The sequence below is a fragment of the Sciurus vulgaris genome (assembly GCF_902686455.1).
Source record: "Sciurus vulgaris genome assembly, chromosome: 3".
Lineage (NCBI taxonomy): Eukaryota > Metazoa > Chordata > Mammalia > Rodentia > Sciuridae > Sciurus > Sciurus vulgaris.
In genome coordinates, this window is record NC_136463.1 from 85667820 (window position 1) to 85690555 (window position 22736).

The following is a 22736-nucleotide window of genomic DNA, read 5'->3' on the forward strand; positions in this document are numbered from 1 at the left end:
TAACTAAATGACTAAGATAAATAGGTAAACACATATTGATTAAAGTACCAAGAATTTAATTTCACTGGGATCATTTGCTTTATTAAAACAAAATAAAAAAATAAAAGTTTTAGAAGAATAATTATTTAGATTGGTCTAATAGGTATATAAAGAAAATTATGCATGAGAAATGCATAAATTTTTCATCATGGGAAAACATTTATAATAATTTCTACCAAACCAGAAAGTAAGCTTCATCAACTTCAAAGTCAATATTATAAAGACTTATTTCTGAACAGTAAAAATTAGTCTTAATACCAATTTTATATGTCTTTAAATTTAAAAACAAACATTTCAATAATGAATCCTTTAAAAGGTATTGTAGATATTCAAGATTATTATAATTAGATCTTATTTAGATACTATTGCAATCAAATGTTTTGAATAAAGATTAAACATAAAATTTAAAAGTCTTTAGTGTTTACATTAGAAAATGAAACAGAAACTCTAACATACAAATAGGAAGGAGCAAGTAAATTTAAAATTTGGTGTAAAGACAAATATAGAATTATAAATATTAACATATAAGTATGAAGTTACAAATACTAAATGGTAAAACTACATACTGGTGAAGATATGGAACAAAGAGAGCTCTTGTGGATGCTGACAGATATACACACACTTGATGAAAAATTTACAAATCAATTTGGTGATGCTTAGTACTTATGAGCAAGCATGTACCATATAAGTTAGCCAGACTCTTTTGTGAGTAGTATAACCTTGAGAAAGTCTTTACATGGGCACCACGAGACATGTATAAGAATATTCTTTTGTTTAAGCTTCCTTTTATATTTCTAATTCTCCTTAAGTTTGTGATATTTAAAATGCACGTGGTGAAAAAATACCTCTCAAAAGAATATTAGATGATTCTTAGTAAATTTTGGAATAATGTTAAGAATAAATAATCCCTTTTCTAAGTTTTGCATAAAAATTGACAACATTAGATAATACAAATAGCCCAGAACTGGGCTCTAATATCTTGGACATCTTGTAAGGTTAGTTACACAATCCTTTATAAAATCTTTTTGTTTTAAAATTAATTGTGAAAATAATGCTAGTACCATTTGTTATATTTTTAAGATAAAATACTAGACAAAAGATATAAAGAAATTTAGAGAAACATGATATCTAACAGGATGATTATTACAAGGAAATGATATCTGTAAACATGTTTCATAGAGTTACAATTGACAGGGCTCGGTGCATACCGATGCCTATTCTTACCAGCTGCTGCCCTTGGACACCCCAGGCTGCATACTGCAAGATGGAGTCCTCTACTTCCGGAGGATTTAACTCCCAAACTTCCCTTGAAAAAATGTGAATATTTTTACATGAACAAGTTGACATCTACACCAATTAAACTGGATAATTACTTGGGAAAAGCAGAAACTCAAAGAACTTACCTAGTGTGTATGCTGTAAATCACATATGAAGCAGTATACGAATAGTGAAAAATCTGAAATAAAAAAAAGGGAAGAGTTATCAACTATAGATTAGAATAAAGACTTCACTTAAATAAAATGATATAAAACCCAGGTATAAGGAAGAAATCCAAATATGAAATATTCTAGTTCAGGAGTGTATTGTATCTTCTGTGCCTTTTCAAACACCTCCTAACTCTTCTTCCTATCATTGATCCCATGCTTTATTCTATCTTTCTATCCTTAGAATAATTGTGATTAGATTGCTTTCTTGTTCAAAATATTAAATGACATCTATGGCCTGTGAAATAAATTTCATCTAGCAGTTACAAAGTTTCTTGTCTAGTTCATGGGTCTTTGATCCGCTTTGAATTGACTTTTGTGCAAATAATCCAATCATTAAATGGGCAAAAGAATTAGTCATTTCTCAAAAGAAGAAACACAAATGGTCAACAGATGCATGAAAAAATGTTCAACATCTTAGCAATCAGGGAAATGAAAATGCAAACTACATTAAGATTTTACCTCACTTCAGTCAGAATGGCACTTGTCAAGAATACAAATAATAGTAAATACTTAAAGGGTGAGAGGAAAACTGTACACTCACATACTGTTGATCGGACTGAAAATTAGTACAACCTTTTGGTAAGCAGCATGAAGATTCCTCAAAAGACTAGGAATTAAACCCCCACATGATCCAGCTAGCTGACTCCTTGATATTTATCCCCAAAACCAGCATACTGAAGTGATACAGTCACATCAATGTTCAAAGCAGGACAATTCGCAATAACCATGTTATAGAACCAGCCTGGGTACTGGTCAACAGATGAATGGATAAAGTAAATAGGGCATATAAACACAATGAATTTTTACTCAACCATAAAGACAAATGAAATCATAGCATTTGCTGGTAAATAGATGGAAATGGAGAACATCATACTAAGTGAAATAATTCAGACTCAGAAAGTCAAGGGTTAAATGTTTTCCCATATGTGGAAATTACAGTAAAATTAGGTGTGGGGAAGGAAGGACACCATGAAATTGTAAAGGAGAACAGGACAATGGAGAAATGTGGTTGACAGGAGGAGGAGGATACGAAAGGCAAGGAACACTGGAATGAGATTGAGGATATTATGTTGTGGGTGAATGTACCATGGTGAATCCCATCTTTATATATACCAATAACAAGGTTCCAGAGAGTTAATTACTCTTGTAATGATTGAGTCATCCACCTACAAAGCACAAATTTATAAGAACAATAAATGGATGGGGAGATAGCCAGTGGAGTAAATGAGGGAGAAATGGGATGGGGCAGAAGAGGAAGGAAGGATGAGGTACTAGGCACTGAAATGGAACAAAGTATATTCCATACATGTGCTACTACATCAAAATGACCCACACTAATATTTATAGTAATAACACAATAATGAAATCATGAAAAAATAAAAATGTTCAAATGCTTCGATCCAGTGTTCAAGGACTTTGTTGTTCTGGCTTCTTCATGTTTTCCTATCCTTGATTCATCTTGTCTATACTTCAAGCAAATTAGGAGAATTCTGTATATATATCCTGAATGTTTTCTGCTTTCTTTCTCCTTTAGTATATCCTTCCTTAACTCATGTAGGCATTTTCCCACCTTATAAACTAGTCCCTGAATGGAGCTCACAATAATCCCCTCAACTGAACTCCATTTCTCTCAATTTACTATCTGACTCTTAGGATACTTCTCGTCCGTAGTACAAATATTTTAATATGACTCTTTCCCAATGGAAGGTTGTCAGGTACACATATGTGTTATCTTTGCATTCATCTTCACATTTCCTAGCTCAGGGTGATATTTACATGCAACACTCAATTGATATTTGTCAAGTAATAGTGTTGATGGGAAAAAACCCAAGCATGTTCAGATGTTTGCTGGTGAAGACCAAGTGGAATAGGACCTCCCACCCCTTCCTGGTGATAGTTGTAAATTATATATCAAATAGTTGGTTGCAAGCATATAATCTTCAAGGTATTTCATTACCATCCTTAAAGAATCCTGTTTCTTTTCAAGGGTCGTTTTACCAAGGATTAAAACACCCATTACAAGGTGAAATAAAATCTGGAAGATAGGACCACAGAGTATAATGCAAAAATAACACAATATTTTGGTTCTCACTAAAGAAGAAGAAATACTGTAATACAGAGAAAATGAAGAGACTTGTTAAAGACAGATTAGGAAAAGAAGTGATGAGTATAGTATACTTCCATAAAAATCATTTTTCTTGGAAGTCAAGTGAATCTAGTTAAGAATATTTTTCTTTACCTAGCTATATTGTTATGTTATTATTTCCAGGATTTATATTGATACTTTCATCTTTCAGTATATAATTACTAAAGCCTCTTTTATTCCTATAGTGAATGCATACATGGCACAAATATTATAATACTGTCAATTAACACTCCCTAGAAGTCAAATTGTTATTTCTTCTTGCTGCAATAATAGCCTCAATTAAACATGATTGGCCACATATTTGGCAAAGTAGTATTATTGTTCTCTCTTTGCATTGAAATTCAGACTTTGAAATTCAAACTTTCCCATTTGTTACAGTATTGTGTTTTGTAATGAAGCTTTATGCTCCCGTTCTTTTTGAAACACTTAAATCTGAGATTGCCTTCACTCTTGGGTTAGAGAAGCAAAAATATCACTTTCTGGTGTCTATTTGGCATTCACTTCATATCGTATAAAATTCTATATCTGACTACAAAATTTAAACCTTGAATCTACTACTATGACTGACAAAGGGATGAGAAATATGTCCGTCCCTGTCAACATTTTTCTGACTCAAAAAGTTTTGTTGCCAAAGCAGACTGCCAAGTGAGCACTTGATCCTCAGAGCAGACAAATGTGTCCATGATGTATGAGTAAAAACAGACTATTCATCCCATCTATTAATACCTAATATACTGTCCCTGATTTCCAGGCTCCGTCTTGAGAGAAATAATTAGTGTGCAGTATCAGTTGGTGGCAAAGCAGAACCACCAACCAACCAATGAGACATAACTGTGCATAGTCATGGAATGTCAGTCTCCTCTGTAATACTTGTTATGGAGGTTGTTGGTTATTCATTATATGTGAGTCCAAAGTACTTAAATGACCTTCTAATTGTGTAAACTGGACAAAGAGAAATGCGAATCTGCTTTCTACTTCATAGTTCTTAACCTAGTACATTTGTTTTCCTCAGTCTGTGTGCTAAAGTGGAAGGTCACAATAAAGGAGGTAACCCTAAATGCCAGAACACCCACAGCATGGTAAAGTAATAAGTTATAGGTTTTGTTCTTGTCTATATGCATGCGACAAAGCCAGAAGTTTGCCATGTACAGGTAATTTGACTCTAGTCTGTTACCTAGCTTAGAGCTTTTTCCTCTAAATCCACTGTGTGTGTGTGTGTGTGTGTGTGTGTGTGTGTGTGTGTGTGTATTCCCAGACAATCTCAAAATCCTCTTGATTTGTAATTTGCAATGATTAAAATAATATCCAAAGCTCACAGCAGAATATGAAGAGCATGGAGTGAGGATGGGGGATATTAAACAGAGAATCTCTCTGGCTCGATTTCTCTCTCTTCTTCCATGTATAGTATTCCTTTTTTTTTTTTTTTTTTTAAAGAATACTCACTTTCTATTTTTATTTTAGACACCTTTTCTATATTGGCTAGACAAAACTCATTCCATGATGACGGGGTAATACAGGAGTCACTTAAGATTAGGAGCAGTGTACTCTTTCCCTACGATGATTGGCTGTGGCATAATGAGAGGAAAATCAAGCTGTGATGAGATTCCTGGGGACAAACACATTTCACAGTCAAAAGCTGCATATTCATCCGTTTCTGGAAATGGTGTTCCATTGCTTGTGACTAGTAAGAGAAAAAGTAGTGGGAATGAATGGAACTGAGATAGATCATAACAACCTTGAGCAAAGATTATTCCTAAAAGCTGGATTGAGATGTCCAAGCATCCAATCCCAAGACATCAAAAGGTATGGGGCAGTTCAGAAAGCAGCAAAAAATCACACAATCGAATCTGGTCCCCATCATCTCTACATAACATTGTGGACCCACAAATAAGTTAATACTAAAAGTTGACAACAAAGATGGTATAGCCTATTTTCATTATGTATAGTAGTTATATTTAATGTCACTGCAAACACTGTATTAGCAAACACTGAACCACTAATCCTAGGACAAATATAGGACTAGTTTTCTTTAAGAATCTGGTCACAACATTTTTATTAGTCAAAATAAAACTTAATTTCATGTGTGTTTTGTTTAAAGACACTTCATTTTATATATATATATATATAATATATATTACATACATATTGAAATATCTATGTTTATATATCTTAAGCTACCCTGAACTAATGGGCAACAACACAATAACTCATGCTTGAATGAGACTTATCTAACACATGCATTTTCTCCATAGGACACATCACAGCCTTTTTGCACTAATAGAAGACAGCACTTCAATATTATATTTGGGGATTGAGTTCCATGATGGGGAGTGATTTTAAACAGTGATATCAGCAACAAAAAGCACAAAAAATGCAAAAAAAAAAAAAAAAAAGTACTAAGTAAACTGTGGAAAAGATACATGTTTAAAAATAAGAGCTGAATTAAGGAGCATGGTATTGACTGTTTTGACCTCAGCTGGGAAACTGGCGAGGCAACTCTCTGCACATGTCTGCAGATGACTACAAAAGCTCCAAGTGTACTAACTGGGCAACAAGTAAATATGGACAAGTAGACTCAAATTTGCCAAAATAGTGGACACAAGGAACAGAAGACTATATTGGTTACAGAGATGTAGCATGGGATACTGCTGAAAGAAACAAATAACCCATACATGGTTAAAGCCTGCCAGAACTTGAACATGAAAAGAGTATAGCAGTTTTCCACCAATAGTGGCACTCATGCTCTGCAAATGAACATTCGCTATATCCCTTTATTTAAGGAATGCCTCTTTAGCAATTTCTTTGATACAGGCACTATACTAGATATTATGTTTCATTATCAAAATAAAAAGGATTAAAATTGGATAAAATTGAAGTGTATCAGTGTATAGTTTTTATTTACTCCTCTGTCAGAACTTAAATGACTATTGGTCATTAATTAAGTGCAAGCTCATACATTATGTTCCTTGCCAAATGTGAGGACCTTAATAAATGTGATTCCTGTTCCCATGGAGTTTATGATCCAGTTGGGGTGACAAGACTAAGACACATTACATTAGTACTATGTTGCAGGTCATGTTTAAATTAGAGTTTGCAAATTGTAAGCCCAGAGGCTTCCTAAGAAGTGATTAATCTTTTGGTGTCTAGATTGTATTATAGATAATAATAGTTTATTTAGGCACTGAAGGGATTAATGCAGTTGAAAAAAAGACAACTAGTTTTTCAAACTTGAGGTTGTCCTACTTTTAACAACTCTTAAATTGAGTATGTACTACATATCAGACTGCTGAGTGCCTGCATGTTTTATATAATTTCACATTTAAATCAATTTCAAGTAGATATTATCATTCATAATTCATATGATAGGCTCTATAAAGCTTAAACTTAAAATTGAAAGTTTAAGTAGGAAACAGCCACAATCTGTGTATGATTGTATGATTACAATCCACCTTGTGATCTAATATCTGCATGCTGTCATTCAGGAAGCTAGTGTGTGAAGCACAACTTCAGATTTGCAAAAGATTCACTCGCAAAGAACCAATTAAGCCACCATTCAAAGATTCTTTGACAGGAATATGCATGAATTAATTGTGATTGCCCCAATTAAGAAAGATTTCATTTTGGAAAGATGATCTAATATGTCAGATTAAACATGTAAATCTCCTTCTTCTTTAGCTGTTTTCTCAACTTTTTTCCCCTTAGAATAGTTATTACTTAAGACATATGTGGGTGTTCATGTCAAGGAGTGTTATGTTCACAAGAAAAAACAGCAGAAAACTTGTAACTTGTGTTTGAACCAGAGGTTTTCTTTTTCCCTGGTAGCACAACTTTTTCTGCACTGCAGTTAAACTGCTGAGTTGATATACATAACATTCTTTTGCATGGCATGGAGAATATTTAGAATTGTATTACGGTTTTGCTATTGACTAAATCAGGCAGGAAAAATTAAGTGAGAGAAAGCAAACCTCTGAGTCAATACCATTTATAAAAGAATGCCAGTGGAAGAACTGACAATACAGGCAAAGGGTGTTCTCTTGGAAATCAAGATGATGCCAGGTTCGGTCTAGGAAAATGAGATAACACTTTAAGATGAGTGAGTTGTAACTCTGTTATCTGAAATATGTTATTATGCAGTTAAGAGCTAAGGTGATATGGTAGGACATGGTTGTGTTGTGAATTACAATTCATGAAATCATGAACTGCAGCTTCACAAAATTATTTTGCAACTTTCATTACCAAAAGTCTTTGTGAACACCAAACACATGTTGGTTGAAAAGAAAAATAAATATGGGAGAGAATGAAAAGTGCAATCAATTCTTACCAATATTTCTAATTACTTTCATAAGTTTTCTCAAGGTTCATTATAACTTTATAAAATATGGCGATCTCTCCAATAAACACACTGTCATAATCAGGATAGAATTAAGATTTTACTAATTCCAAAATTTATTTCCTTTTTACTGCAATAAAAAAGGAAAAACGCAAGCATTGTTTCACTAGGAAACAATAGAGTAATCAGCAGTCTTCAATTACATCATCGTTTTTGGTAATTGGCAGACACAGCAAAATACTCAAGGTGGTAAGATTAAAATTAATGTCAATGAAGAAGATAAAGTTTATGTGTTGTACAAATTAAGCTATATTTATGTCAAAAACTAATATAAAAATAAATTTGCTATTCAAAAATAAAATAACAATAAACTATTTGTTCACCAAACCAGTTGGGTAATTCTGGGAACCCACAGGCATCATGATTCCATGTCATACAATATTATGGTAAATTATTTTTAATACTCTTCCTTGGTTTATTTGGGTGTAACAGGCTTATCACAGAAAGAATAGGATATTGTTTGTACAATTTTAACATTATAGTGCACTTACTCCAAATTGAAATACAATACTTTCGACAATACTTTCAGAGTATAAGAGCTGACAAGCTAATGAGAATATATAAAGTAAATAAATTTTCATTTAATGTGTTTCTTTAGTTTAAGAAAAGTGGATAGCTTGTGACTCCAATCTTCAAAGCAGATAGAAACCAAAAATTATGTTGGCAACATTTTTCAATTTATGTAGGAACACTCTGCCCAGGATATAATCCAAATGGCCTACATAGTAAGAGCTCAAGAAGTTTATGTAATTATACAACAGGAGATGCTGGAGTGCCCAGAATAAATCATTTCCTGATGTAGTCCTTCTCAGATAATTAAACTACTTATATTATAATCAAACTTCCTCTTAATTGTTCTTAGAATTCAGTTCAAGGGATGTTCTCTGTTATATTTCATTTCAAATATGTTCTATAGTATATTTTTCAATGATTCATATTTAACTCATACTTTCACCATGATACATTGCTGGCTAAGGTAGCAAGCTCACTGAAAATGCCCCTTTTTGTAATAAAATACTTTCATTTAAAGACCCTCTTCATTAACTGATGCAAATGCATAACTTCCACATTAATTGGTATTAAATTACTTCCTACTTATCATTTGAAAATATCTACTTTGAAAACCGGAATACCATTTAAAAGTCAATTATTGACAGGATAAGTAGATCTTAAATGTATGCTAAAATAAATTTAAACATTGTTTCACATCCTATAAATCGGTTTTTCTCTCCGGAATATTGATGCAGAAATGAATTTAGGACAGAATGAGAGAAAAACTCTCATCACTGTTTCTACTGAGCCTAGGAGTAGGGAAGGCAGGGAAGGGGATTGCTGCTCCCACATGCAGGCGCTGGCAGGCCTTGTGTAGGGAGCCAAGCATGTGCCTAAGGAAGTGGTTGTTTTACTGCTTTTTCACTGCTGTGACTAAAAGACCTGATCAGAACAAATTTAGAGGGGGAAAAGTTTATCTGAGGGCTCATGGTTTCAGAGGTCTCAGTCCACTGACAGCCAGTTCTGTTTCTCAGGTCTCCAGGTGAGGCAGAACAAAATGGTGGAAGAATGTGACAGGGGAGTATCTCACATGATGATCAGGAACCAGAGAGAGAGAGAGACTCCACTTGCCAGAAGCAAGTATATACCCCAAAGCCATACCCCCACAATGCCCACCTCCTGGAGCCACACTGTAGCAGTCTTCAGTTACCACTCAGTTAATCCCTATCTGGCGATTAATTCACTGACTGGATTAAGGTTCTCGCAATCTGATCATTTCTCCTCTGAACTTTCTTGCATTGTCTCATATGTGAGCTTTTGGGAGACATCTAACATTCAAACCATCACAGTGTTCATTGTGTTTCCCAGCAGCTATGGTGAGGAGGCTCTCCATTTCTGTGGGAGCAAGTCCTGGCTTATGTGTTCTTGAGCATGTTACTCAAAGGAAAAAACAAAAAACAAAACAAAACAAAAAAGACCTTCCTTGACTCATCAATAAAATGGAGAAAGTAATGTACATCCAACTGTTATATCATGAAGATTAAAGGACAAAACAGATGGAAAATGTTTAGCTACTACCTGGAGCTAAGGCAAAAGAGGGTAACCAGAAAAGCTCAAATCTATTTCAATTGCAACTTATTAATTTTTCAATGAAAGTCTTGCTACCAGGCAGGAAAAAAAAAATCTTTGAAAAGGGTTGTTTGGATTTTGTATTAGTAGCTTTTCACAGCACTATAACCCCCATAGATGATTAATATTCACCTGCATCAAATAATTTTTAAAATATTAGAAAAATTATGATAGATATAATTTTGAAGAATGAATAATAATTTATACATTTACTTATTAATAGCTGTTTAGGTTGTTCAGCTTTTCCACATAGAATACAAAACTCTGAGGTTATTTTCAATGCTTATTTAAGCATATCCTTGGAATGCACTCAGAAATAGAATGTATAAATCAGAAGATTTGCCCCTGTTACATTTGCTTCATGTTAATTAGTCACTTTATATAGAAATCTCTTAAAATCTGAAGTTATTTTTCAAAATGCCTGTTTGCTTATTGGTCATGGCATCATTTATTGTTCACGTTTTTCATTAAATCCTCCATAATCATCTTAATCTAAGAACATGTTATCGAGTAATAGTGAGGCTGTGGGTTGAGTACTAAATAACTGTGGCTGTTTGGCTCATCATGTACTGTGCAAACTTGAACAAGTGACTAAATCTCATCTGCCTCAGTTTCCTGGTAATGATCGCATATTCAACTAAAATAAATGGTGCTCTTTTAAAGGATGAGTAGTAGTTATTGGAGAAGTTAATAAGAAGAACTCTTGGCAAGAAAAAAGGTTGTGAGTTGAAAACACTTGACAATAACTAACCTTGGGATAAAAATATAGGCAGACATCTATAAAGATTAATGCGTTCTTTATATGCTGCTTATGAAAAATGAGCTGAATACTAAGGTGATGAGAAAGATTTGTTGTTCAACAGGAAATGGAACTCCAGAGACAGCTTTACAGAGCAATTACTCTAATGGTGACATTAATATCTGAAGACAGTTGTTTTCTTCCATAGTAAAGGTAACACTCTACTGATTTTCAACATAAAAGCTCCTCTGACCTCTATTTGCAAGGTCCCCGGTGGCATGGAACTCAAAGACATAAGGGATTGACTTTCACCCTCAACTGCTTCCTGTATATTCAACTGGACGGGCCCATGGCTCACTCCAACCTGATGATTACTAATAACAGAATGTTCTTCTTGAAGTGGCCAAATCTTCAGCCCTGAAGTAGCTGAACTGGGTCTTAAAAATACCAGAGACATCTTTCAGAGCCAGTGCCCAAGAATAGACCTTTTTCCCCTTTAGGAAGGCTGCAGGTCATATGTGTGTAATAACTACGCGCAAGGGAGAGACAGTACATAGAGTTCAAAGCAAAAATCAGAGTTTCACAGGGAAATAGTAATAATAATAATGATAATAAAACTGAAGCATGTGTATCTGTTTTCTTCTGTTTGATTCTAGAAGTTCAGTATTGTAGTTTGACTGCTCAGTATCTTAGGACTTTGAATTTTCCTTCCCCCTTTAAAAACAGTGTATTGTACCATTGTTCTTCAAATTTTCTGAATCATAGAAATCATTAGAAGTATTGTATAAATGCAGTACTGGAGTCAACTAGAGAGATCCCTTGAAATTTGCATTTCACCAGGTGCCTGGGATCAACCTTATGGTCAGGTTGATTTGGAATATGCTCCTCTGCTCCATCAAAACCCCCACTGTTTACACTAAAGTGACTGAACAGAAAAAGAGTGTGCTGGAAAAGTTTGATCCCAGTGCATGCACGAGAAAAGGGTTTCAGAGTCTATGTTCTTCCACAATGTGAAATGAATCAGTTCTTTTTAGTTTAGATGCCAATAAGGCAGTTATTCTAAAGAAATGTTGAGTGTTTTAACATCCCCTCTCAAAAGCAAATTGTCAGAAAACAGAAATACAAGTGAAACATATAGTATTAAATATCATTATTGATCCATACAAAGAGAGAGGAAATCTAGGCTCAGGGTCATAAATATTTGGCAGCAGACATTGCACAGTAAACAATAAAAAAGGGTCTGGGTAATTTAGGGTGGTATCAGGAGATACTGAATAAAAAGTTGATGATAACGTGAATGTTCAGGAAAAATGCAATCTTCACAATTTTTTGGTTAAGACACTTGATATGCTCTTGGAATTGAACATGAAGCTTTAGGTTCCATGTCTGGAAAATAAGAATGATTGTGTGACCTGCCCTGTAGGCTTGTTTCGTGGGTTAAATAAGATAATGTTTGTGAAGTCCTTAGTATATCTTAAGTGTCCTACAAATATTAGATACTATAATCCTTATTATTAAGAATATTATACTTGAAATAATTTTATGATTGAATATTAAGAATTGTTATTATACAGTGTCAATAATTTAGTCATTTAGGACCAGGTTTCTCACTTACACAATTCTGATAAGTCAATTATACAGGCATTCTCAGACATATCCTAAACTCCTGAATATCAATGGCATTTAAAATTATGGTACTTAGAGTAGAATAAACAGATAGGAAATAACACTGACAAAATTCTACTTTAGCCTGTCTTCCTTCTGTATGAAAATACTCTCCTTGATTATAACCCCATGACATGTGATAACTATTAGAAACAAAAGATTAACTCATCCTGAGATTGAGTAAGAGAGAGTTAACTCAATAACAAAATCAAATTTTGTTTTAGTGGGTCTATAACAAAGATTGTTTATTAAATCAGAACCTTAATCATTAATAATTATACTGTTTTCAGGTGAGAATGTGTTAAAGAAACTTCCTATATACTTCACTGGAAGTTATATAAGCAAATCTTTGTTTTGCCTTTACACAGGATTGATGTTAGAAAGTCTGTCTCAGTTCTGCTATGTGTAACTGTACCAAGGACACAGACTCTTCACTTGGGCCTACAAATGTCCCATGGGTAACTAAAAGCAGGATAAAATACTTGGTATCTCTGTCTTTGCATTTGTCTCCTTTGCTCTGGGACACCTTGGATTCCAGAAAAAAACAGGTCTGATCAATAAATATCTTATGATGAGCTGAGCCCACCCCCAGGCCATAGTAACTGTCTTCTCACTGACAAGACTGGTCCTGAGCAGTCCTGAGGTAATGATCACCCTGAACACAAAATAAATCAACACTGCTCGACTACACGAATTTCTGGTCCCCCTCATCTATATAACTTGGAAACTAAGGTTAAAACCCCAGAAGATGGGGCTAACAATGTAGGTCCCCTGTTTTCCCAGTGGAGATACACTGTTTATCACCTTACTTTTCTGTTTGTTTTTTGGGATGAGTGACTGGATTTGATTTATTGAAATTCCCAGAATCAGGTCTCTGACCTAGGACTCCAGTAACATAACCACAATGTCACTTCATTTGATAATATTCATATAAACAATTGACTGGGAAAGAAAACAAAACATTAGGGGCAAAAATAAAATGGGAAATTACCGTATTTGGTACCTTTTAACTGCACATTATTTTACTAAGGAATCTGAGACTAATGATTGCCTTAGTTCCTAAGGAGCTCATTTTTCCCTTGTCCTTGTCCTTCATTTTCAGTATGTATAGCTACATACTAATTATTTATTCAAAAATGACTTTTGCAAAAGTGGTATAATAACTATTGACATACAAAGAATAGGACCTGATTGAGCCATAGGAAAAAAAATTAATAGAGTACAGTGCTCTATACAACTATATCTGCTAACAGAAGAGGATACCAAAATATCGAATTAACAATTGTTCAACCAAAGGACAAAACAAGGATTTAACAAAGTAATAACTTCTTAAAATAGAGTAATTATATCAAAAGTACCTCAGAGGCACATTGACAGCCATGGAATGGTACTGACAATATTTTCTAGGATAGGGCATTACTCCTCAGACAGTAGTTTTTTTTTTTTTTTTTTTTTTTTTTTTCTTTTCTTTTTTAACTTTCTACCCATATTCTAGAGCAAATACACATAATCCTAGTACTGAAAACTACACTCAGCTCTCAATACTGAACATATAAAGATGCTAAGGTAGTATACACTGATGAGAGGAACTAAAGACCCAACTGAAATTGTGATATATGTTGTGGAAGAGTTGGAGCACTCTGTGTGTTTGTTCACTTCCTCAGATCTCATCTATTAATAAAACTGATCTATAGCTCCACTACAATTCCCATCAAAAGCAAAGCCAAAAGTATACTAAGAAACATACTGATTCTAAAAGGTTCCTGTAGGAATTGGGCAGGGGAAATGACAGATAAGTAGCACACCCTATGCACTGACTGCTCCCAGAGATCAAACTAAATCAACAGTTCTGCAGCTTCAGGATGGGAGAAGGAGCAGAGGGAAAATGCTGGAATTCAACTCAGAGAATCAACAACTAGATGAAGCCCAGGAGCAGTGGTGTTTTATAATAAAGAGAGTTCAAAAAAGCAAAAGAAGAAAGAAAAATAAACTCTACTAGTGCTTGGTGTATGCTAATCAGTGGGGGAGGGAAAGCTCCCCTCTAGACAACTAAAAAAAGGACTCATAAAAATTTTGAAAAACAAAGACTCCCCTATCAGATAGATAAGCATTTTGAGCAGAAAGTAGATTTAAATATGCATAGTGAGTTGGTGTGACTTAAGTTCCACTCCTAGACACTTCCCTCTGAATTCAGTGAGAGTTGGTAAAAGGGACATTTTCTTAAAGGGACTGCATCATCTAAGATATCTAAATGGAAGACCAGAAATCCCTGTACACTTCTTACCCTTTCTTTCCCTACTTCCCTTTCTTTCTTCCTTTCTTCCTTCCTTTCTTTCTCTCTCTCTTTCATTGTTATCTTTGTTTTTATCTCTACTTATTTATATCCCCAAGATCCAATGGCCTCCTTTTCATTTTTCTTTTTTTTTTTTTTTTTTTTAACTCTATAGGCAGGTTCCTGGACAAAATTATTTCAGGATCAGAAGTGCAACTGCAGCATGAATCCACAGGAGATCTATGTAGCAACAAGTCTATATGGCAGGATTTACAATGTTAGCCTTTGGATGTGGGATGACTGTGCATACAAGCTGTGGTTAGGCATGGTTTACTTTGCCCAGTCTCAAGCAGTGGGATTTGTGACAGGACTTTCAGAACACATTGACTATGCAAAAGAGCAGGGCAAGAAAAGTACCCTTAACCCTGGGGTGCAGGCACACACACAACCTACCGTACTTGCTAGGATTCATCACTAGGGGCTTTCAAAGTTGCGCAGACTGTGATGGCAAAACCAGACCTGGTTGTGAAATGAAATTACAAAAATGTTATGGTAAGAAACCAATGCCTGGGAAAGGGGTCAGTTCTGCTCCTCTCTCTCAGCCTTTCTCCAGGAAACCTAATTAACCATGGGTCCTACCTTTTGGATTGTAAATAACTGCCCTAAGATTCTAACTACTCCCTCTTGAAATGTAACAGATGCTCTTGAATAGAGCCTTGTCTTCTTATCTCTCTGTGAGCATGCTTCATGTTAGAGACCCTGCACAAGGTATTCAGCCACAAAGATTAGGAATTATTTTAAAAAGAGGGAAAGACCCCAATGATAGGATGGGTCTAAGATGACATCATATAACTTATTAATATTGTGAGAAAATGTGGGTCACGTCTCAGAATTTGGAGTTTTTATTTTCCTCTGGTTTGTTTGACATAAAATAAAGTTTGGAATTCTCTTCCTCTCCAAGTGCTGCTTGCTGCTTCTTGAGCAGTCTGATTCCCACAAAAAGACAACCCTAGAAAAGCAGGGATGAGGTATGTGCTATTAGCCCTGGGGCCTGGTGTTTCCCACAAGACACCAAAGCCACTGTAAAAGACAGAAAAATTGGACAGCAGAGCTGTGGACACTCAGGATATTCCCTAAACCCTCCAGTGAGCTTTCAGGAGCATAGAAATGTCAAATAAATAAATAAATAAATAAATAAATAAATAAATAAATAAATAAATAAATAAATGATAAATAAATAAATAAAATAAAACTTAGAGTCATATGGGCTCAGAAAAGATATCAAGTTGAAGTTGGGGTGGAGAAGTGCAAGAACATGAGTTCTGGGCAGCATTTGAAAGAGGAGATAATCCTAGACCATCAAGAACTAAATACATTTCTATTTTGGTACCAATACCATGCCGTTTTTGTTACTATTGCTTTGTAGTAGAATTGAAGATCTGGTATTGCAATACCCCCTGTTTCACTCTTCCTGCTAAGGATTGCTTTAGCTATTCTGGGTTTCTTATTCTTCCAGATGAATTTCATAATTGCTTGCTCTATTTCTGTAAGGTACGTCATTGGGATTTTAATTGGAATTGCATTGAATTTGTATAGCACTTTAGGTAGTATGGCCATTTTGACAATATTAATTCTTCCTATCCAAGAACATGGAAGATCTTTCCATCTTCTAAGGTGTTCTTTAATTTCTTTCTTTAGTGTTGTATAGTTCTCATTGTAGAGGTCTTTCACCTCTTTTGTGAGATTGATTCCCAAGTATTTTATTTTTTTCGAGGCTATTGTGAATGGGGTAGTTTTCCTAATTTCTCTTTCTGAAGATTCATCACTTATGTATAAAAATGCATTGGATTTATGGGCATTGATCTTGTAACCTGCTACTTTACTAAATTCACTTATGAGTTCTAAGAGTTTTCTGGTGGAATTTCCAGGTTCCTCTAAATATATAATCATGTCATCAGCGAACAGGGATAGTTTGAGTTCTTCTTTTCCAATTCGTATCCCTTTAATTTCTTTGGTTTGTCTAATTGCTCTGGCCAGAGTCTCAAGAACGATGTTGAATAGAAGTGGTGAAAGAGGGCATCCCTGCCTTGTTCCAGTTTTTAGGGGGAATGCTTTCAGTTTTTCACCATTTAGAATGATACAGAATAGAGGACACGGACACAAACCCAAATAAATACAATTTTCTCATACTAGACAAAGGGGCCAAAAATATGCAATGGAGAAAAGATAGCCTCTTCAACAAATGGTGCTGGGAGAATTGGAAATCCATATGCAACAGAATGAAACTAAATCCATATCTCTCACCATGCACGAAACTAAACTCAAAATGGATTAAGGACCTCGGAATCAGACCAGAGACCCTGCAGATTATAGAAGAAAAAGTAGGTCCAAATCTTCACCTTGTTGGTCTAGGATCAGACTTCCTTAACAGGACTCCCATAGCACAAGAAATAAAAGCTAGAATCAACCACTGGGATAGATTCAAACTAAAAAGCTTTCTCTCAGCAAAGGAAACTATCAGCAATGTGAAGAAAGAGCCTACAGAGTGGGAGAATATCTTTGCCAATCATACTTCAGATAGAGCACTAATCTCCAGAATCTATAAAGAACTCAAAAAACTCTACTCCAAGAATTCAAATAATCCAGTCGACAAATGGGCTAAGGAAATGAATAGACACTTCACAGAAGAAGATCTACAAGCAATCAACAAACATATGGAAAAATGTTCAACATCTCTAGTAATAAGAGAAATGCAAATCAAAACCACCCTAAGATTCCATCTCACCCCAATTAGAATGGCGATTATCAAGAATATGAGCAACAACAGGTGTTGGCAAGGATGTGGGGAGAAAGGTACACTCATACATTGCTGGTGGGGCTGCAAATTAGTGCAGCCACTCTGGAAAGCAGTGTGGAAATTCCTTAGAAAACTCAGAATGGACCCTCCATTTGACCCAGCTATCCCACTCCTTGGCCTATACCCAAAGGACTTAAAATCAGCATACTACAGAGATACAGCCACATCAATGTTCATAGCTGCTCAATTCACAATAGCCAGACTGTGGAACCAACCTAGATGCCCTTCAATTGATGAGTGGATAAAGAAACTGTGGTATATATATACAATGGAATATTACTCAGCCATAAAGAATGATAAAATTATGGCATTTGCAGGCAAATGGATGAAATTGAAGAATATCATGCTAAGTGAGATAAGCCAATCTCAAAAAGCCAAAGGACGAATGATATCGCTAATAAGTGGAGGATGACACATAATGGGGGGGAGGGAAGGGTTAGTGTTAGGGTTAGAGTTAGGGTTAGGGAGGGGGGCAAGTATGGAGGAAGGAAGCACTGTATAGAGGGTAAAGAGGGGTGGGAGTGGTGGGGAGAAGGGAAAAAATAACGGAATGAATCGAACAACATTACTCTATGTAAATTTATGATTACACAAATGGTATGCCTTTGCGCCATGTACAAACAGAGAAACAACATGTATCCCATTTGTTTACAATAAAAAAAAAAAAAAAAAGAACTAAATACATAGCTAAGAGAGCTAATACAGTTTCTACCCCATGGTCACAGTACTGAAGCTGCCACAGACAAGACTTGAGCATCTACTATACCTCCCAGTGTCTGGCACAATCCAAAGCTGGAAGATCCAGAGAGAAATGTATTTGGCTTATATATTTCATCAATGAGTAGTATTATGTTCTCAAATGTTAACTTTTTTTTTCCACAAGTGTCCTCTTCCATATTGGGTTGATGTGATTCCTCTCATTATTTGATATTTCCATTCCTTAATCCAATTTTGTTTTCTTTAATACTGTAATGAGTTAACAGGTATTCACTCCTCAGTTCTTCTCTATTTTTGAATACTCTCTGCCGCTCTATTCTCTCCTTGCTTTGTCCTCTTTTCTCTCCCTTTCTTACACCTCTCCCAACCCTTTTAAAAATTTTCTTTTTCAAGTTTTGGGGATGGAACATAGGCGTGCTCTGCCGCTGAGCTGTTTCCCTGGCCCATTTTGCTTTTTGTTTGATACACAGTCTCCCTGAGTTCCCAAGATATGACTTGGGTTTGTGAACTTCTTACTTCAGTTTCTCTATGGATTGACAGTTCAGATAATTCAGGATGGCATAGAAAAATAAATTTCAAGTATGGAAAGAAAATAACTCACAACTAAAAATATTGAATCTGGCAAAATTTGTCTTTCTAAATCAATGAAAATATAAATTTCCAAGATACATATAAACTAAAATAATTCAGGACTACTATTGCAGCATTGCAGAAGATTCTTAAAGAAGTCTTATATACCAAGAAGAAGATAAAAATAAAAAGCAGATCTTAGGAAAGGATGAGGTCACATTAGCAAATAGTTAAACAAATTAGAATTAGGATCGAATTAAATATTAGAATTACATCAAAGTGGTAGGAAATAATAAACATTTCTCTATATCAACGCTAAATGTAAATGATTTCAACTCTCCTACTAAAAGATATACACTGAAAGATTGATATAAAAAGAAAGACCAGATATTCAGAAAAGATGGCAGAGTTTAGACAGTGATCTCTTACCCCTCATAATACAGAAAGGAATCAGAGAAGGAACAGTTGACCGGAGATATAGATGACAGAATAAATGCTCTAAGGCCCAGTATTTTATAGCCTAAGGTCTATGGAGACTTCAAGTTCAGTTACCAGATTAGAAAATAAGGACAGAGTTTCTTAACCCCAAAACTGGACCAGGGTGGGGTTAGAAAGGAGGGACAATAAAGAGAAAGAGGGAGAAGAACACATAAGCTCAGGCCCTTAACAACAGCTGGAAAGAAAATCAGACAAAATTAAACATTAGAAATACACAAAATGGCAGGAGCAGTGGGGTCACTGAAGAAGATCAAACAAATTAACTCAAATTGTGGATAAAAGACATGCCATTTTGTGGAGTTCACAACATGCCAGCTGCACTACAAGAATACCTCTGCAGGGGAATGTCCCTCTAGAAGAAACTAGTAGAGGTATTGCCACTATCCTAAAGTTGTTGAAAGTCTTTTTCACTCCCCATGAATAAGGTGAGTCAAGCAGAACAGACCCATCCCAGGAAATGCTAGCCTAACCCAGCATTCCTCAGAGCTTCTAAAGGATCCCAAGAAGAGACCATGTATACACACTCACCCACAGTGACTTGAAGTAAGAGTTTAGAATTAAGTGGGAAAATCTTTCCCAGGTCACAGAGGGGGACAATTTCCATGATTTACAGTCATAATCAGTGAAACCTTGGACACATTCAGGATGGCTGTCTCTGTCTCAGGCAGCAGAGGGGATTGGTGCTCATGGTTCAACACCTTAGGCATTGGGAGCTAAAATCCACATGAACTGACAAAGTTTCTTTCCTGATTACAAGGAAAATACCTAAGCAATCTTTTTAGGTCAGAAGGAATGCTTTTCCTCCAGAGACCATTCACAGAAAATCCACAAACGTGGGCCCTATGCTTGTAGACAACCAATTTTATTGTATTTCTTCTAATGTTTTACAACATTAATTTGAATTATTCTGTTTTCCTAGCTCAGGTTTGCACTTGTTCCTGTTATCCCCTTTTTTTCCTCTTGCATTATCTGTTACTGCCTCAAATCTCCCATTCATCTTTTTATTCTTTTTACTTTGGTATTTATTATTATTTTCTATCTTATCTTATTTCTTTTTCTCTCTCCTTTTGCCCAATTTCTCCTATTGAACTTTTGTCCCCTGTATAATACTGGAGTAATCTTACTTTATTTAATAACTAAATTTTCAACCTATTCCAGAACTTTAATACAAGTTTATAGCTGGATTAGAAGAATTGTTGAAAACCATCATCTCTCAAAATCGTGCTAATAATGGAAACAGTAAAGGACACAAATTGAGTAAAATATCCACACAGTCCTGGGCTCTTAAAAAAAAAGAAGCTAACTAAATAATGCCTTGCATAAGAAAAGTTATAGTTATTCCAATAGATGTGTAGACATATAAACTGTTTGAAAAAGCAAGAAAACAAACCACCCCAAACAGCCTACAACACTTCAACAATTGACCTCAGTTGGACAAAAAATTTAGACAGTTCATACTGACAATGATCAACAAGCTAAATGAAGAACGTAAAAAGAAAATTCAGGATGTGAAGAATCATTGAAATAAAGAGATAGAGATTTTTAAAAAATAATAATTGAACATAATTTTGGAAATGAAAGAATCAATAAAACGAATTAAGTATTCACTGGAAAGCATCACCAATAGATTAAACCACTTTGAGGATGGATTTCCAAGCCTTGAAAACAACTATATAATTTTGAAAATAAAGTCAACAATAAAGAAAAAATGATAACAGAATATGACCACAATATTCAAGAAATGTGGACAACCCCAAAAATAATTTAAAAGAACAACAAAAAAAAAAAAAACCCCTAAAAATAATAAATTAAAACTATGTTTAAAAACACAAAAAAAGAATTCTTGGTTAACATTTAAGGCCATATTTAAGAAATGTTGAGGTAGAAGAAGGATTTGAAATACAAACCAAAGAAATGTACAATCTTTTCAATTAAATAATATTAGAAAACTTTCTAAATCTTAGGAATGAGTTGAAAATTCAAATATCATAGCTTTTAGAACTCCAAAGAGGCAAGATTAAAAAAAAAAAAAAAGAAGATTCTCTCTAATACACATAATAAAAATGCCTAATATAAAGAATGATGGAATTTTAAAAATTGTAAGAGAAAAATAGCAGGATATATTTAAAGGTAAACCAATTCATATTTCAACTGATTTCTCAACCCAGGCACAAATCTTAGGAAAGCTTGTAATAACATAAGCCAAACCCAGAAAGAAAACGGGAGCCAGTCAATATTATATCCAACCAAATTCTATATTCTTTAGAATTGAAGATGAAATAGAAACCTTCCATGGTAAATAGAAACTAAAATAATTCCTAATCACTAAGCCTATACTATAAAACATAATTAAATATTTTACACAAAAGAAATAAAAAATAAAATAAACACAGGGATAAATTGTACTTTGAAAAATAGGCAATTAAAGGAGAATCAATTCCAAATTCAACTTTAGAAATAAATCAAAATGGTAGAAAATAAAAATAATTTTTATATAATAACACTGAATGTAAATGGTCTAAACCTTTTAATTGAAAGACATAGATTGGCACATTGGATTAACAAAAACAAAACCCAACCATATTTTGTTTATAGGACACTTACAGACAAAGCCATTCTGAGACTGAAGGTGAAAGATTGTGAAAAGCATATTATAAAAATAAAAATCAAAAGCATGCAGGGGTAGCTATTCTCATATCACAGAAAGTAGACTTCAAGCCAAAATTAGAAGAGACAAAGAAGATCACTTCACACTGGTTAAAGAAGTAATCCAGAACAAGATATAATAAATTTAAATATTTGTGTTTCAAACAACCCTGTGGTTATGCACATACAACAAACCCTTCACAAGATAAAGAACAGAAGAGATCTTAATAAAGACTGGGTGATTTCAATACACATTTCTCACTATTAGATAGATCATCCATATATGAACTAAGTAAAGACTATTCAGAACTAAAAATTACTGTTAACCAAATGGGCCTAACAGACATCTTTAGAGTATACCATTCACTGACAACTGAATTCATTTTCTTCTCAGTGCCACGTGGAACATTCTCTAAAATAGGTCATATTGACTACAAAGGAAATCTTAGTAAATGAAAAGACTGAGCTGTGTTCTGTGTAAAACTCCATGCTTTCTGCTAATTATTTCAAGGAGTCTAAGCCTTTTTAAGCAAACATAATAATGAGAGAGTTAAAAAAAAAAACAGATTATTTTCTGCATCCTATCAGG

The 22736-nt window shown here is 34.5% G+C and overlaps 1 protein-coding gene across 2 annotated transcripts in view; it reads right to left on the minus strand.

The window, feature by feature from the left end:
- The window catches only part of DPP10 (dipeptidyl peptidase like 10), a 616119-nt gene that overhangs the window by 131514 nt on the left and 461869 nt on the right, over positions 1-22736 (minus strand). For both annotated transcript variants that reach the window (XM_079135626.1, XM_079135625.1), the window contains exons 6-7: positions 1443-1495; positions 1264-1345 (exon numbers count right to left, since the gene is read on the minus strand). In XM_079135626.1, coding sequence (XP_078991752.1) covers positions 1264-1345; positions 1443-1495 — 135 coding nt within the window. The remainder of the gene's footprint in view (positions 1-1263; positions 1346-1442; positions 1496-22736) is intronic.